Genomic DNA, 17288 nt, shown 5'->3' with positions numbered 1-17288 from the left:
GTCAATTTACGGTTACAATGACTTGTTCGTTTTCACTTACAAAAACTGTAAATTTAATGGTATTTTACAGTAAAATTACATTAAATGTACCATTAGATCTATCACAGTTATTTACCGTAACAGTTATTTACAGTTTTTCACTGTAGCATTTTTACAGTCTTTTACTGTTAAAATCACGATAAGCAAATGAGTCTAAATTAGTATCAAATTATTTATTTAACTGAATTTGAATAAGTATTTGGGTTGCACTTTATTTTACAGTACGTGCACTTACATGTACTTACAGTATACGGTAACTACTGTAGTACTTCGGAATTACAGTCATACTACAGAAAATACTTTTTAGCAATCGCAAAGTAATTAAGCTACTTATTCAAAATAAGTTACTCTAGACTAGAGAGTATACGATTTCGGACACATTCAAATGAAAGAGAAAACTGATGCTTTTTAGCAAATTAAAACTTTATTTGTGTATCTTTGATGACCATAAATGTTCCCAGAATGCAAGAGCAAAACTCTAAAGCTGTATAGACGACTTGACAAATACAGTGAATCCTTGTAGTGTACACTCTTGGCTTTGACATTTGCAGATGATATCTCAAATCTTATATTGTGATATATTTTTTCTCGTATTTAAAATAAACATTTTGTTGCAAATACATGATGATGCACTTTATCAAACGACAATGAATTACATTAATAGATTATACGACAGCAGATTAATAACATACAGACAAACGCAGCTGATGTTAAAGAACTGGTGACATTTTGACCACATCACACTGAAAAAAATGATTCGTTGAATTTAATCAATTTTTTTATCGTAAGTGGTTGCACACAATTGATTTTAGCTACATTTAAACAAATGCATTAAGTTGAACTAAAATTAAGTTCAACTTACTCAATGTGCAGAAAATCATCATTCCTATGAGTTAACCTGGATTAAAATCCATATAAAACCAGCAATCAACACATTTTAATATTACATGACCTTTACACCACACAGAGAGGTAAAGCCTATGCGTTTACCATAGTAAGTTATTAAATGAATGGCTTAATTATTGCTGTAATCATGTTTGAAAGGTTCTTTTCATGATAAAGTGCTTCAAACGGCCTCTTAAATTTAATGAGTAAAGACTGTAGGCTACATCTGCGTTTAGAAACAGAAGACTATGAAGTTATGAAGATGAAAGCTCACGATTATATCAAGATCTTCTCAGCACAAATGAACAGATGTTCATATTTGGTGTCTTTTGATCAAATAAATAACAGCACATAATTCATGCACATTTCAGTAAATGTTTTTTTATAAAGTCATTTCATTTAGAGTTTAAGAACAGTAAGCATGTTACAGTCCTTCAGTCAAATATTCATGAGGATCGATACAACAACCTCAAGAATAAACCCTGAAACAGAAGCAAAAGATGAAGAAGATTACTGTCATTTCATCGCCACCAAATGAAATGAGATAAGACATTGACTGGTCATTAAAATCATGTGAAAGTGGCTTCATGTGTGATCAGATATCGACAGGTTTCTTCAGTCTTTTTACATTAGTTAGCCCGCATTCGAGTCGTTTCCTAGAGTCACAAATAACATTAAAGTGAGCGCAGGACATTAAAGTGTCTGGAGTCAAGCGATAAGCATCAGTGAAGAGACAAAAGACCACGAATGATCAAACCACCTGAATGCAGAAATAAGCTTTTATGATTACAAATCATAAAATCATCTGAATCTGCATGATCACACGAACATGCAGCAGTTTAAAGTTGCACAAAAAAAAGACAAAATAATGTAAACCCACATGTGCTTCATGATAAAACCGTAATAAACTGATAACAGAAGGCAGAATTATGCAAAGCAAAAGTAAACCATAGTGAACCAAACATCATATAAAAAGGCTTTATGGTGAATACACAGAATACCATTAAAACAAACTCATCATTGGCATTGAGCTTCATGTCAAAGACAATTAAGTTTAAACAAATATTTCACTCAAAAATGTAAATTATACCATTATTTAATCACACTCATGTTGTTCAAACAGGGTTGAGCTAAAATCATTAAAAAGTTTCTTAAAATAAAAATATTTTCTTTTTCATTTTATGCAATATAACTTGATTCACTATAATAACTAAAACTAAAATAGAAATTAATAGAAACTATAAAGACAAAAAAAAACGAGTAAAAATTACAATAAAATGACAAACTTGAAAACGGAAAAATATGAACTATAATAAAACTTAAACTAGTAATTAAATTACTATTGTATAAACAAAAACATGCTCCTCTGGAAAATAAAAGCATGCAGCTTTAAACAAAATAAGGCTGAGTAAATAATGACAGAATTTTCATTAATTCGTTAACATGTTTCCCCCTCTCCTCTTTACTGGAGCTGGTCATTGGTGTGAATACTGCAGTCCACGCTGTACATCAAGCCCGGGAACCCCGTCCTCCGTTCGCATGTGAAACATTCGTGAAGCTCAACAGAGCAGGTGAGACGTGAACCACACACACCTTTCAGACAAGTGCATGAAACTGAAGAAAGGCAGAAGAGAGGACAGCCTCTCCGCTCAAAGGCAAAACAAGCTCACACAATAACTGTTCAGTTAGCATTGTAATTCTTCAAAGCAGAATATAGACATCTATGGACCTTTAGAGTTCACATAAAATATATAGATATGATTTCACCACATCTAGATTAAAATAAGGCTAATCTACTATTTGTGCATGCAAAAGAGTCTCTGAATTTGATATATCATTTATTCTTTTTAAAATATGCAATGCACCTTCAGAGCCGGATCTGCTCCGGTTGCGGAGGAGAATCAAAGGAGTGTTTTCATTCTGGTCGTGCAAAAGATTTTAAAGGGAATAATTCAACATACAGGTTTTAGAAGAGCCCAGACTCGGTGCAGTTCTTTCAGGAAACAATCTCACTGCAACACGAATCAGCATTAACCACCTGTGTGGTTAGTGTGTGTGTGTGTGTGTGTGTGTGTGTGTGTGTGTGTGTGTGTGTGTGTGTGTGTGTGTGTGTGTGTGTGTGAGAAGGCTGAGCTATGGGGGAAGAGTTTCAGGAAAGTGTTCAACTAATTCACGCTAACATTAGAAATATGTTTTCATTTACGCAGCTTTTTGGTAAATCATAATTATGACTAACTATATGAATAATGAAATAAAAAATGTGAAATTCTGACAAAAGTCATAATTACAATATAAAAAGACGCATTTATGACATACAATCAACTTTTTGTCATTTTTTTTAACTCAATTTTGACTCGATCTCACAATTATGGCTTAGTACATCATTACTTTGATTTTTTTTTTCATTCCCACTTTATATCATAATTATGACCATCTCATAATTTAAACTTTTTATCTCACTATTATGACTTTATACTTTGACCTTTTGTTGTAATTTCCACTTTATCACATAATTATGACTTTTTATATAATTTTGACTCACAATTATGGCTTAGTACATCATACCTCTTAATTTGTCAATTTTCACTTTTTATCTCATAATTGTAGCTTAGAGTGTCGTAATTTTGCCTTTTTATCTCATAATTATGACTATATCTCATAATTTTGACTCACAATTATGACTTAATTCTTTGACCTTTTGTGGTGATTTCCACTATCACATAATTATGACTTTTTATATCATTTTGACTTAAAATTATGGCTTAGTACATCATCTCTTAATTTATCAATTTTCACTTTTTATCTCATAATTGTAGCTTAGAGTGTCGTAATTTTGCCTTTTTATCTCATAATTATGACTATATCTCATAATTTTGACTCACAATTATGACTTAATTTTTTGACCTTTTGTTGTAATTTCCACTATCACATAATTATGACTTTTTATATCATAATTTTGACACAATTATGGCTTAGTTCGTCATAACTTTGACTTTTTGTCAATTTCCACATTTATCTCATACTTGTGGCTTAGTGTCGTAATTTTGCCTTTTTTTCTCATAATTTCACATTTTTGTCATATTTGTCAACATGACAACTTTATCTCATAATTTTGACTTCATCTTACAATAATGACTTAGTACATCATAACTTTGACTTTTTGACAATTCCCACTTTTTATATAAATTCTGGCCTAGTGTCGTCATTTTATCTTTTTTATCTCATAATTATGAGTCAGTGTGTCAGTTTTGACTTTGTCAAAATTATGACTTTTTATCTCGTAATTTAGATTTCTTTTTCACATTTATCTCAAACTTATGACTTAGTATGTCATAATTTCTACTTTTTAATTTCATAATTAAGACTTGTATTCTCAATTTAAGAACACTTGGAATATATTGTCACTTTTGCACGAACTCTTCCCTTTAAATCAAGGTTTGTGAATACGATGGCCCAGATCTTTCTCAGAGCGGTCATGACCGGTCACAAAAAGCGCTTTGAGTGCTATTAAAGGCAATAAGATTATTAAATTAAAATGATCTTTGTTATTAATAAAGTACAAGCAACGAAAACAAAACAGGGTACATGATCACAACCAATCAATTTGGTCATGCAACTTTTTGGTGTAAAATCAAGTCTTTACAAATGCAAATCTCTGTGCGGTCTCTAGTTGGTTCTCAGGTTTGTTATGCAAATAAAGCGTGACTTCATTGGTCTTCACGTGTGGTTAGCGCGTCGACAAAATAATTAGCCAGAGTAAATATGCACCATCTGACTGATAAATATAAGAAAGTTTCATATTATTGCTCCTGATAAATGAGTCAAATTCCTCGAGAGGTGAAACAACTAATGATAAAGCCAATTTTTGTGAACGAACACAAAACATAACGAACAAGAAAACGCACCAATGCTCTGAAAACGACAACAGAAGCGTTTTACCTGAATATAGAGTGAGACTGAACAGTGCGAGCGTTTGGTAATGCATAGATCTGTTCCCTCGAGCAGAATATAGTAATTCCACAGTCAATGCCACATGTACTTGTTGACACGAGTTCAAACCAGGCGTGAAGTGACCAGCAATAATAAGCCATGTGTTCATGGACCAATGAGATGTCACTGTTCTGTCATTTATCGCTAGTTGGGATTAAAACATTTGAATCGCATCATGCCTGGTGAGAACACAGAGTTAAGGCCCATTCACACCAACAACAATTACTATAACGATAACTATAACTATACAGGAATGGGATATTTCTGAGGGGGAAATGGCCTTAATTACTGAATAAATTGTAAAATGTTACATTTTCGAATACATTTATCTTATGCACGGATTGCTTGTGACTGCGCTGCACGAGCTCACAGCGGCAGACTATTAGCATGTTAGCCAGGGCTAAGCGAGAGTCAAAATCGACATTGAAACGCTTTAACTCGCCTGTTGTGGGGTGACTTTATGAATTTTGACAATGCATGGTTGTGAGAATGTTATATGGCTTAGTGCGATCATCAAACCGCTACAGTTGTGATTATATAAATATACTGTATAGTCTGGCATGTTTCAGAGTAAAACTCAGTTCAGTTTCGATTCAGTGTAAATGCTACTCTGCATGCGCTCTGTGTGAGTTTGAGACGCTTATAATCTGCATTTGGGTACGCAACGTGCGCCAACCATCTTCCCGAATAGTTTATAAATCTGTTGTTGTCAAGTTTTCCACCAAAATAAAAGTTCAATTAGTTTAATGTTTGAAAGCAAAGACATTAAGGTAACCATAAATGTTAGTACTGTAATTTTACTGTAAAATAAAATTAAAATAACAATTATTATTGTTGTTGTTAATAACAACAACAATTCCAAATATTACATAACATTTATTATTAAAACGCAATATATTATTATTATTAAATACTCTATCTTTACATTTTACAATACGTATTATAGTATGTAATAATTCAATAAAATATCTTTTTTTTTTTATTATAATAATAATTCGTGCGGGGTATTCCTTCTCTTTTGTCTTTAGCTGATCACATGCCTGACTATATTATCGTCCACTCCAATGCACAATAACGTTCTGTCGTCTATAGTCTGCAACTATAAACACTCGAGCTCTTTAAAGTCTGGTGGATTCTGATTGGCTAACTGGTCAATGTTTTAATCGTTCATTAAAATCGTTCTGAAAGTGATTCTACTGATGCCGCTATTGTTATCTCTGTTGTGTGGACTCTGCTATCCTTTTAAATTTAGAAAGATTTTTAAAAGTATATCTTTAAATGTTTTCGTAAAACCGTTTTTAATATCGTGCTTGGTGTGAACAAGCCTTTGGGATTAAAATAACAAGAACAATGACAAGCGGAAAAAATAAATGGCTATTTTCTATCGCTCCCTTTCATTTTCTTTATTTTGGTTCATCAACAGTTTGGTTTTCCTGACGTTTCTTCTCTCTTCCTATAGAATATAAATCTGTCCTCCATGTTCCGGCATATCCAGTTCTGCTCTCTCAGGGGAGGAAGGGTTCGTCTTCCTCATCGGCGGCGGGCCCCGGATCGCTCAGACAGCGCATGAGTCGCTGCGGCTCCTTATCATCATCCTCGTACGCCATTTTGTCCTTCCTCTCCTTCGCAGGTGCTTTCATCACCAGTCCACCCTCATCCTTGCTCTCCTTCGGCTGGCTTGCTTTGCTGCCGAACTCGTCCCGCATGATGCCGGCCTCCGGGGTCTGCGGTGAGGCCAGGTCCACTTTAATGGTGGGGATGCTCTCTGTGCCAGCCTTGATGCCCCACGCTTGAGGGTCTGTTTCAGAGAAGAGGGAAATCTATCACACTAAACCTCTTTCTTAATCAGTATTTTACTCCAGTGTTCTAACAAACTGAAATAAAAAAGATAAATAAAAGAATGTTAAAATATACAAAAAAAACCTCAAATTTAAACGAAAATTTAAATATATGAATATATTAACAACGTTAAAATAAAACCTAAATCAAAATATATTTATAAAATACACTATTATAGTATACAAATAATAGTTAAATAGCACTGTTTTACTTAAAGATAGATAAACTTAAAAAGCATATTTAATTATAGAATTGGCTATGGATTATACTTAGTGTGTGTGTGTGTGTGTGTGTGTGTGTGTGTGTGTGTGTGTGTGTGTGTGTGTGTGTGTGTGTGTGTGTGTGTGTGTGTGTGTGTTGGAAGCAAAACATATTTTTATAAAGTTTATGTTTGGAACAAGAATTCTTTTCCCCCAATATTTATCAATTAACATTCTAAGAAAAAAGAAAAGAAAAAAAAGTCTATCTTACCAAATTGTGCTTATTTAATTGCATTAAAGTAAGTATTTTTACTGGAAAATAAATAAAAAATACTGATTAAAAAATGATTTGTTGCAGTGCAAACAGTTCATTTGTGCAATTTACTAATAAAAATAAATAATTTACTAATTATTTTATTATTTATTCTTATTATATAATTTACTACTGTAAACCATAGTAATTCACTATAGTATCTCCTTCAAATAGTGTATGAAGCTTTCAGATTCTTTTTGCCATGTTGTTTGATTTCTTTTATGATGATGACAATGGTGGTTAATATCAATTTACCACAATTGTACTGTAATAATAACTAGTTAGATGTTTGTAAGGAATATTGCTTGATTGTGTTGAACATCGAGAGTTATGCATATGATTAAATCTGCTGAATCGATAGGGGGCGCTGTGCAACAACTGAAACCTGAGTGATCAACCGCACATTCACTGAGAGGAAAGACCTGGCGCTGAAGAGACAGATTTCAGCGACACAACAGGATCCTAAAGTCATATATCTGTGATCCAGCAGAGAAACGGTCCGCTCACCTGAAGCCAGTCGAGCTCGAGTAATGGTCGGGGAATCCGGAGGCGGAGCAGGAACCGTGAGGTGATTGTTCATCAGTGATATCTGAAAAAAACAGTCTATTATGATTAATAAAGCACACTCCAGCTATCAGTGGCCTTTATGTGTAACTGAGATGAGTTTTGGTGGCCAGTAACTTTTATACTGGCAATATACATATATAATAGAGTATAACAATTAATTGAGATGCACAAAATTGCTGAAATTAAATGAATGAATAAGGCCGTTGGAAATGACACAACTTATCTAATCAGCTAATATTGATCATTTTTTTTCATATCCAGTGATGAATCAATCAATCGTTAACGTCAAACCTTCTTTTCCAGCTCTATCATCTTCTTGCGTTTGATGAGGTCGTTCCAGCCGTCCTCGAACGGATCAGCCACCAGCGTGTGTCTGTTGTACGAGCGCAGCTGAAAAAGCAGAGGACAATCTAGCTTGATCTGAATGAATGAAACCGAAAGAAGCCTGGTTTGAGAGTGTGAAGCGAAGTGCTGACTCACTCTCTGGCGGGTCCTCTGCAGGTTTGTGCGCAGGATCTTCCGGATCTCCTCCTCACGGGACTTGGAGAGCTGCGGCAGAGCTCGGTCCTGAGGAGTCTTCTTAGACTGGATGTTCCTGGAAAACAAAGTGAAAAACTCATTATCCTAGAATAAAAATCAGACCCATACATTCTATAAACATTCCATGAACTCCTTATGTTTTATTTACAGTAGTGGCCAAAAGTGAGATCTGGCCTAGGGAAATAGACATCTTCACCCTTTATTTGAATATTATTAAAGATGTTGTAAGCATATTGACTTAAGGATATTGTAAGCATGTGAATAATTGCTTGGAGGCAATTGTTTTATTTGTGATAACGCAATTATAATTTTTGGTTATATAATTTTTGGCCAGGCTGTCATACAAAAAAATTATGAACACATGAAAAAAAAAAAAAAAAGAAAAAAAAAAAAAAAAGAAAGAACCAATGAATATCACAGTAGCAACTGATTATGTTGTATGCTTTTTGTTTTTACATAGTAAAATAAAACCTGTAGTTTGCCTTTTTTTTTTTTGCCAAATAATATTGTCAGCTAAAAACATCAACCAAGTTTTGTGTTTTGTTCTTTCCTCATGTTTAAAATATTTTATAAATAGAAACTATTTTCCTCATATATTGATGGTTTAAATTAAACTTGTAGGAACATTAAAAAGAAATTTTTCTTTTTCTCCTGAATTTAATTCCACACATTCTCCATTCATTACATCAATTCCTTTCAGATTCCTTACATTCTATTTTCTATATGCATTCTAAAAACTTTTTCTGTGCAATGCTTCATATGCATTTTTCACAATCCATTACAGATTTTGCATGCATTCAACACATTCTCTTAATATTCATTCACATTCCAAAAATTCCACACGTTCTACTACAATATTCCATGCATTCAATACACTAATGCTATAAACATGCTATAATCATTCTTTAAATTCAATGCAGATTGCACACTTTCTATATGCATTCTACACAATTCCATAATTGGTAAGTCGTGATGCAGGCGAGGTGTGCACTCACTGCATGGAGATGGTGGAGGGCATGGCAGAAGGCAGCTTGGATCCTCCTCCGCTCTCCACCAGCTCGATGGCCTGCTTCATCTCCATCTTGTGGTAGAAGGCGATCAGCTGAGGTTCTTTGGAGCGCTCACCCGCTATCAGGCACTTCTTTATGTACTTCTTATTGAACCGGTTCAGTCTGGAAATGAGAAGGAAAAGGTGATGCTTTTGATATGACCGCTGGAGGGTTATTTTTCTTTTTCTGCAGAAGTCCAGATAACAAACCCCTGCCTCCAGCATCATTAGAGGCACTGAACACTGAAACTGTGTCTGAAATCAGTGTGGTAGAGACGGGCACACACACCTTCAAATACTTATAAAAAATAATATATATATTTTTGAGATATATTTTTCAGAGAAGGAGAAGCACAAATAGTTTGATCCATTTTGTTCATATATGTGACCCTGGACCACAAAACCAGTCACATGGGTCAATTTTTTTTTAATTGAGATGTATACATCATCTGAAAACTGAATAAATAAGCTTTCCATTGATGCATGGTTTGTTAGGGTAGGACAATACATCTGGGATCTGGAATCTGAGGGTGCAAAAAAAAAAATCGAAACACTGAGAAAATCTCCTTTAAAGTTGTTCATTTATGTTCGCGATTGTGCTGCAATTTTTTTGCATACACTCACAAAAATAAATGTTTTATATAATTTACAGTTGGAAATTTACAAAATATCTTCATGGAACATGATCTTTACTTAATATCCAAATGATTTTTAGCATAAAAGAAAAATTTATAATTTTGACCCATTCAATGTATTGTTGGCTATTTCCACAAATATACCCGTGCGACATGTGACTGGTTTTGTGATCCAGGGTCACATACATATACATACATACATACATATACATATATATATATATATATATATACACATACACACATATACATATATATTAGGGATGGGGCGATTACCGGTTTTACTATAAACCACGATCAAATGTACTGACGGTTAGTATTATCGTTAAAATTTTAATTATCATTAAAACCGTGTTTGATTATCGCGATTTTAATAACTCACTGTAAATCCTGTCCAGCCAGCAACAGTCTGAAGCAGCGCGCAATGTTGTTGTTTTTTATTCGAGAAGGAATGGCGGAAGGCAGTGACCGTGCTCGGGAGATTTTTCCCTTTTAAGAGGACTAAATCTGAGGTGTGGTCATATTTTGGCATTTACAAAAGTCCTGAGTGAAACGTAATCAAGGACGCACTACAATAGGGGAGAAACACTTCAAATCTGCCGAGTCGTCTTGTGTGACCATCACCCAGTTTATAGCGAACGCAAGGCAAGTTAAATTCGACTTCAATACCAAAACTACGTCTTGGAAATAATTGGGCACAAAATGTTGTTTTGAGTTGAAATATTTTATCTCAATCACTTGAAATAAACGTGAAGCTTCCGCGAAGAAAAGTTCGCAGCAAGTGGCTTTGAGCCAAAGACGAACGAACAAGTTCAAAAAAGACTATCTACAATAATTACACCGATTTTTTTATATCACACAATTATGGGGACATATTGAAATGAGATTAATGTTTTAAATCTTACCTGTTTATAAATCCATTTTGTACAGCGTACAAACAATCGTCCAAAAACGGAAACGCAAGACGGCAAGTTGTATTTGAATGAAACGAGAGAGCGCGTCCGTTGCGATACATGGATGTGCGCTGTTATAATGCGTTGCTATTGACGACGATATGAAATTTTCATACCGTCCCATCCCTAATATATATATTATATATATATATATATATATATATATATATATATATATATATATATATATATATATATATATATATATATATATATATATTTATTTATACTACAGGGCCGTTGAATGCTTGAATCTGATTGGTTGACGAACGTTCTAAGGTGTGCATTATTTTCAGGAAACGCACGGCTAAAGTAGTTCCAGGCAGGTCTTGACCGCATTACAGTTCCATATCACTTCGCGTAGTTAACGGTAATAACGGAAAATAGGATACAATTCATAACAAGAAAAAACATTTAGCCGCATGCGCTTGATCTGCAATTTTCAATGTCTAGCTTCACCATAAACATGCAGTTTAATTTTAATAAATTAAGTAGTCCTGTCTATATTATAATCAATAGAAAATTAAACTGAATATAGGCTAAATAAATGGATAGTCCTGCAGTACGGATTTTTATTGCAGATAATAATAAATAAATAATTATTTATAGGCCCACTTGTTAAAAGGGCTTTGTGTTTCATTTATTTGGCTATAGTCTACTGTCATCTGTCAATAAAAAAAAAAAAAAAAAAAAAGAATGAACGAATTAATCAAAACGAATTAAATTAATAAGTAAATAATAATACTGACGCACATGCTTTTCTGTCTCATTATTGCAACATCTCTCTCTAATAACTGCATTAATAACTGCATAAAGCCGGGGACACACTTTAAGGCCGGTTATGAATGCAATTTGATACTTATGACTGATAATGCCCAAACGCGCGTTCAGTCTGTGTTCAAGTCGGTGTTTAAAATCTGCTGCAGTCGATGAAAACAGTCAGAGAAAGTGTCAGCTAGTCGTGTGTCCCCAGCATTAGTCTGCTATCAGTGGCTCAAACCTCCGTTAATAACTCTAAAATGACGTTTTGGAATTAGCAACGGAGGCATGGGATTAGATGCGTAATAAATTAGTCCTACATACAAGAGCGTTTTAATGACAAAAACTTTACAAACGTCTTGAAATACATAATCTGAACAATGTTTGGAGGTGTGGTAACTGTAGTATAAGCGGAATAATTGACTTCAGGCCGTTGAATTATTAGAAAAATAATGCACACTCCGCTTCGCGTCGTGACCGCATTACCACCTCGGGTGTGCATTATTTTTCTAATAATTCAACGGCCTGTCGTCAATTATTCCTTACATATATATGTATGTGTGTGTGTGTGTGTGTGTGTGTGTGTGTGTGTGTGTGTGTTTTGGTTCATATTACATTGTGGGAACCAAATGTCCCCACAAGGATTCCCCATGAGGGAAATGGGTTAATAAACATACTAAATTATATTTTTTTGAAAATGTAAAAATGCAGAATGTTTCCTGTGATGGGTAGGTTTAGTGTAAGGAGATAAAATATACAGTTTGAACGGTATAAAAACCCATTACGTCTATGGATAGTCCCCACAAAGATGTGTGCGCCTGTTTGTGTGTGTGTGTGTGTGTGTGTGTGTGTGTGTGTGTGTGTGTGTGTGTGTGTGTGTGTGTGTGTGTGTGTGTGTGTGTGTGTGTGTGTGTGAATAAAATGGATCAAACTATTTGTGCTGCTTCTCCGATCCCAAATTTTATCCTAAAACTCACTTTCTCTTCAGCAGCAACAACATCACAGTATTTAAGGATGAAAAGACTGAACTTGGCCAAATATACTAAAAACATGTCTGATTTTAATGGCTAAACATCACTGACGTTAGCCATTCAAAAACATGTCATATCTAAATTCTTCATCAAACACTAGATGTAGGAGTCATTATGATTTCATTTAGAATTCAAATAATCACTTAAAATCACCAAATTTGACTTTTTGAGTTTTATACGTACTTGTCTTTCCAGTGATGGTGTCCATAATGTCCGCAGATATCCTCAATGCCAGTTAGCAGATGGTCCAAAAACTAAAGAGAAATGTACACGCTATTAAGTAAACATAAACGATAATATCTGTCAATAACGCTGAGATTATCAATTAAATATCTAACAGAAGCTACAGCTGACTATGATGTTGACAATGAGCAATAAAGTGGACAGCAGAAAGGTTTCTGCCAATCACTTAAAGCATTAACGATGATGAGACGCCCATGCAAATGGGTGTTTCCATAGCAACAATCAGTTTTATGAGTGGTGAATAAATGGCAATTTGTGGGCAAAATGTTCTGTACTGAGTTTTGTGGAGTGGATCCAAGCTCATGTCTGGCGTACAAACAGCAACCTGCTTTTTCTGCAGAACATTCACATTAAACTAAACATTCAAGTTCATATTTAACTTTGTATATGATGAGTTCAGATGCAAAAGCCTGAAATATTCTTCTAAAATTATCATTTTTATCAAGCTTGTATATTTAAGTTCTTGATAAAGCTTGATAAAAATGATCATTCTAGAAGAAAATTTCAGATGGCACTTATATATATATATATATATATATATATATATATATATATATATATATATTCACTTATTTGATCAAAAATACAGTAAAAACAGTAATATTGTAAAATATTATTACAATTTAAATGAACTGGTTTCTGGTATAATATATTGTAAAATGTAATTTATTCCTGTGATCAAAGCTGAATTTTCAAAATCATTACTCCAGTCTTCAGTGTCACATGATCCTTCAGAAATCATTCATTCTAATATGATTTGCAGCTAAAGAAACATTTCTGATTATTATTATCACAGTTGAGAATATAATTAACTATGTATATAATTCTTAATGCCGTTTCTCTTTAGATTCTCATGAATACATTTACCATTACTGTTTTAAAGTCGATTTTTACTTCAATTTACTAATGAGAATGCACTTCTGCATAATGATTAAAAGAATGCACTTAAATCTCATGAACATAATGTCACAATGCAAAAAAAAAAAAAAAAAAAAAAGTCCAAAAATTGGTTTTATTTTCTTTATGCATTTTTTTTTTCATTTTTTTTATTATTATTTATATGACCTGGAAATATTCTGGACTGATTTCTTGAGATTCATCTGGTCCCTTGGTCTTAAAATCTTCTGATTCCTGTCGTTCTAAAAAAAAATCAAGCTGCATTTCTGTATGAAACTGTGACTTTATCAGCACACAACCAGCAGGTGGCGCTCACACACCTTCAGTAGTAGTACTGGATGTTCCACAAACCCAAACAAGTCAACAAAATAAGTCAATTATTATAATTGACTAAGAACAGAATTGTGTGAATATGTTTGGGACAGGCAGAATATTGAGACGGCATAAAATATTGGTGAATCACAGATGGAGTTAAACTCGAACCTGTGTGTGAATCTCCTCATTGATAGATCGCTTTGTTTCCTGTTTCTTCTTCACTGCCAGGAGGTCCACAAGAGGTCGAATGGTCATACCCTGAAAACACAAAGAGGAGGAGGGGAAATTGATGCATGCTTACAGACGGTCCTATTTAAATGCAATCGATACAGCTCCATTCATCAATCTTTGCAGTGAAACCTGTGTGTGTGTGTGTGTGTGTGTGTGTGTGTGTCTATATATATATATATATATGACCACTGAGGGAACTGCAAGTCATTGACTAGGAAACAGTTGCGTTTCCACACAGTGGGCGGGATCTCCTGTCCTTCAACACTGAGCTGTAACTCATAGCATGTCCTCACTTGTCCATAGCAAGATTTTTCAAACTATGCTGAGCAATCACGGAGGACAGAGGGCTGTGGCTGTGACTCTGACTGCAGCGTTCACTACATTGCAGTTGAGGGGTTTTCCTCAAGGTCAGATGCTGGCAGAGATCAGAATACACCGCATGCAGCAATAGCAAAAGCACCGTCACATCGGACACTGCAAACACGGTCTCTCACCTTCCACTTCCTGTGAACAGCACAGACTCTGTGCAGACAGAGAGAAAAACAACAAACCGACAGCCATGTGCAATGGCACTAAATATTCCTCATAAAAATTGTATGAAACTCACTGCATAAAATAAAATAACATAACATAAAATAATAAAAAAAGAAACACAGATCTGTGCCCAAAAGGCAGAGGCTCCAAGTGGTGCACCTAAAGTTGCATTAAAGTTACTGCAATAGACATCTGCATTGCACTGCAAAAATAAAAAATAAAATAAATAAATAAATAAAATAATGGATAGCAGTATTGTCAGGTCTACACCTGAAGGCAGTGGCCCCATATAGACATACCTAAAAGTGTATTTAATTCACTGCATTGCATTAAAATACAGCTAAAAAAATTATAACATGAAACCATAATGAAATAAATAATACTGCATTAAGTTATTTTATTAAGAAAGTTTTGTCTTTAATTTTAAAAAAGGCCTCAATTTTATATTTGGATTATTTATATAAAATACTTGTTGGGGTCCATATCTGACATCTGTCTACAGAAAGACCACACATCACAACACAGACTTTCACAAACATCAAACACAAGCAGGGCAACACAAACCTTGCAAACTGATACCGTGCCTTATGTCCTCGTTTAAGAACAGAACAGAGACACACCTTTTAAACCTGATACCACTTGATTTCAACACCAGAACAAAGACTAGAAAAGAAACATTCTTCCAGGAGCCTCCACAAAGGAGAGAAACTTCCTGAAACCTTCCAAGAATTCTCCAAAGTAAATCACCATTGGTACAGAGGAACCAAACACACGGCTCTGTCTCTTGGTGACGCATTAAAACGTAAGGGATTTACTGTATCACACAAACACTCAACAGAAGATTAGAGCTGCGAAGCCGTTCGCATTTTTAACCATGAAGATACATTGACACTAAACACTCAAGATACACTAAAACAACTCCAATACATCAGCCACTATCAGCAAATCTACCACACACACACACACACACACACACACACACACACACACACACACACACACACACACACACACACACACACACACACGTGTGCTGTACACAGAGTCTACGCCGGTCCTGCTCTTTCACAGCACTGCTTCCACTAAAGCAGAAAGACTCGTGTTATGATATGAATCATTCAAAACATAAAGGAAGAGGGTTACTTTCACCACTGCCATTTTCAGCAGCTCATGCATATCTCAGGCCTTCAGGGCTCCCGCAGCTCCCTAAGAGCATCAGCTGAGGTGGAAAAGTGGTGAGACCGCAAAAAGCAAATAAAGATACGAGACCGTTCGATAATCCACCGCCCAATAAAACCCAATAGAGCGAAAGGCTGTTCAATAAACAAGTCAATTTCGTCTGTGTGTTAACCAACGGACAGGTCTGCATGAAGAAGTTCTTAAATTAAATAAAATTCCACATATTCAATGTATATTTTTTTTTAACTAATTCAAACATTCATAATTTTGCTACCAAAAAACATAGTACACTCACTTACGTTTACCATTAAGATAATCATTCTATCCATTTCACAGAATTTCACTGATTACCATTTTCAAATTCATTCCGCAGAATTCCACAAATTTTTGCCTAATCAGTCAAATTTAAGATTCTGTATAAATATATATATATATATATATATATATATATATATATATATATATATATATATATATATATATATATATATATATATGTGTATGTATGTATGTATGTATGTATATATTATGGCTGCACGATTTGGGGAAAATGTCATATTGCGATAATTGAGGTCAATATTGCGATTGCGATATAATAAACAAATGGTTTCATGAGTCAACTTGCTTGGTTCTCAAGGAAAATAAATGCACAGACAGATTAGTGATAATCTGCCTAAAGAAAAAAGTTCTTTAGTCAAGAGCAGTGAGTATTTTTCTCGGTTCCCTTTGTTCTTTGATTAACTTTAGCGACAGATATAATTAGTGGCTACTGTGTACTGTCCCTTTAAGACCAGCCGCTGCTGTCAGAGACGCAGATCTCATACGCCTCATTCTCTCATGAGTCACAACTCTTCACGTTCATCATAAGACTTCTCTTATGTTATGAAGATACTCGACAAAAAGACATTTTGGCATAATTGTGTGTTATTGTTCGTTCAAGCTCGAAAGAGAGCTGCATACCTGCCAACCTTGCAAAAAAAAAAAATTTGGGAGGGGGGTGGGGGGGTATTGTATGGGTGGTTTGGACGACGACACACATGCATTATATGATTGCATTGCATATTGCAAAAAATATCAAAAAAAAAAAAAA

At 34.5% G+C, this 17288-nt stretch overlaps 1 protein-coding gene across 1 annotated transcript in view; it reads right to left on the bottom strand.

Moving 5' to 3' along the window:
• Positions 1-5898: 5898 nt before the first annotated feature.
• Positions 5899-17288, bottom strand: part of slc9a1a (solute carrier family 9 member A1a) — a 54476-nt gene continuing 43086 nt past the window's right edge. The window contains exons 6-12 of the mRNA XM_081388973.1: positions 14423-14512; positions 12983-13053; positions 9369-9545; positions 8314-8428; positions 8125-8223; positions 7774-7855; positions 5899-6712 (exon numbers count right to left, since the gene is read on the bottom strand). Coding sequence (XP_081245099.1) covers positions 6420-6712; positions 7774-7855; positions 8125-8223; positions 8314-8428; positions 9369-9545; positions 12983-13053; positions 14423-14512 — 927 coding nt within the window. The 3' untranslated portion in view covers positions 5899-6419. The remainder of the gene's footprint in view (positions 6713-7773; positions 7856-8124; positions 8224-8313; positions 8429-9368; positions 9546-12982; positions 13054-14422; positions 14513-17288) is intronic.

This window comes from Scardinius erythrophthalmus, assembly GCF_964197995.2.
Source record: "Scardinius erythrophthalmus genome assembly, chromosome: 16".
NCBI lineage: Eukaryota > Metazoa > Chordata > Actinopteri > Cypriniformes > Leuciscidae > Scardinius > Scardinius erythrophthalmus.
Note: the sequence above shows the minus strand (reverse complement) of the source record. Positions and strands in the feature narration are given on the sequence as shown.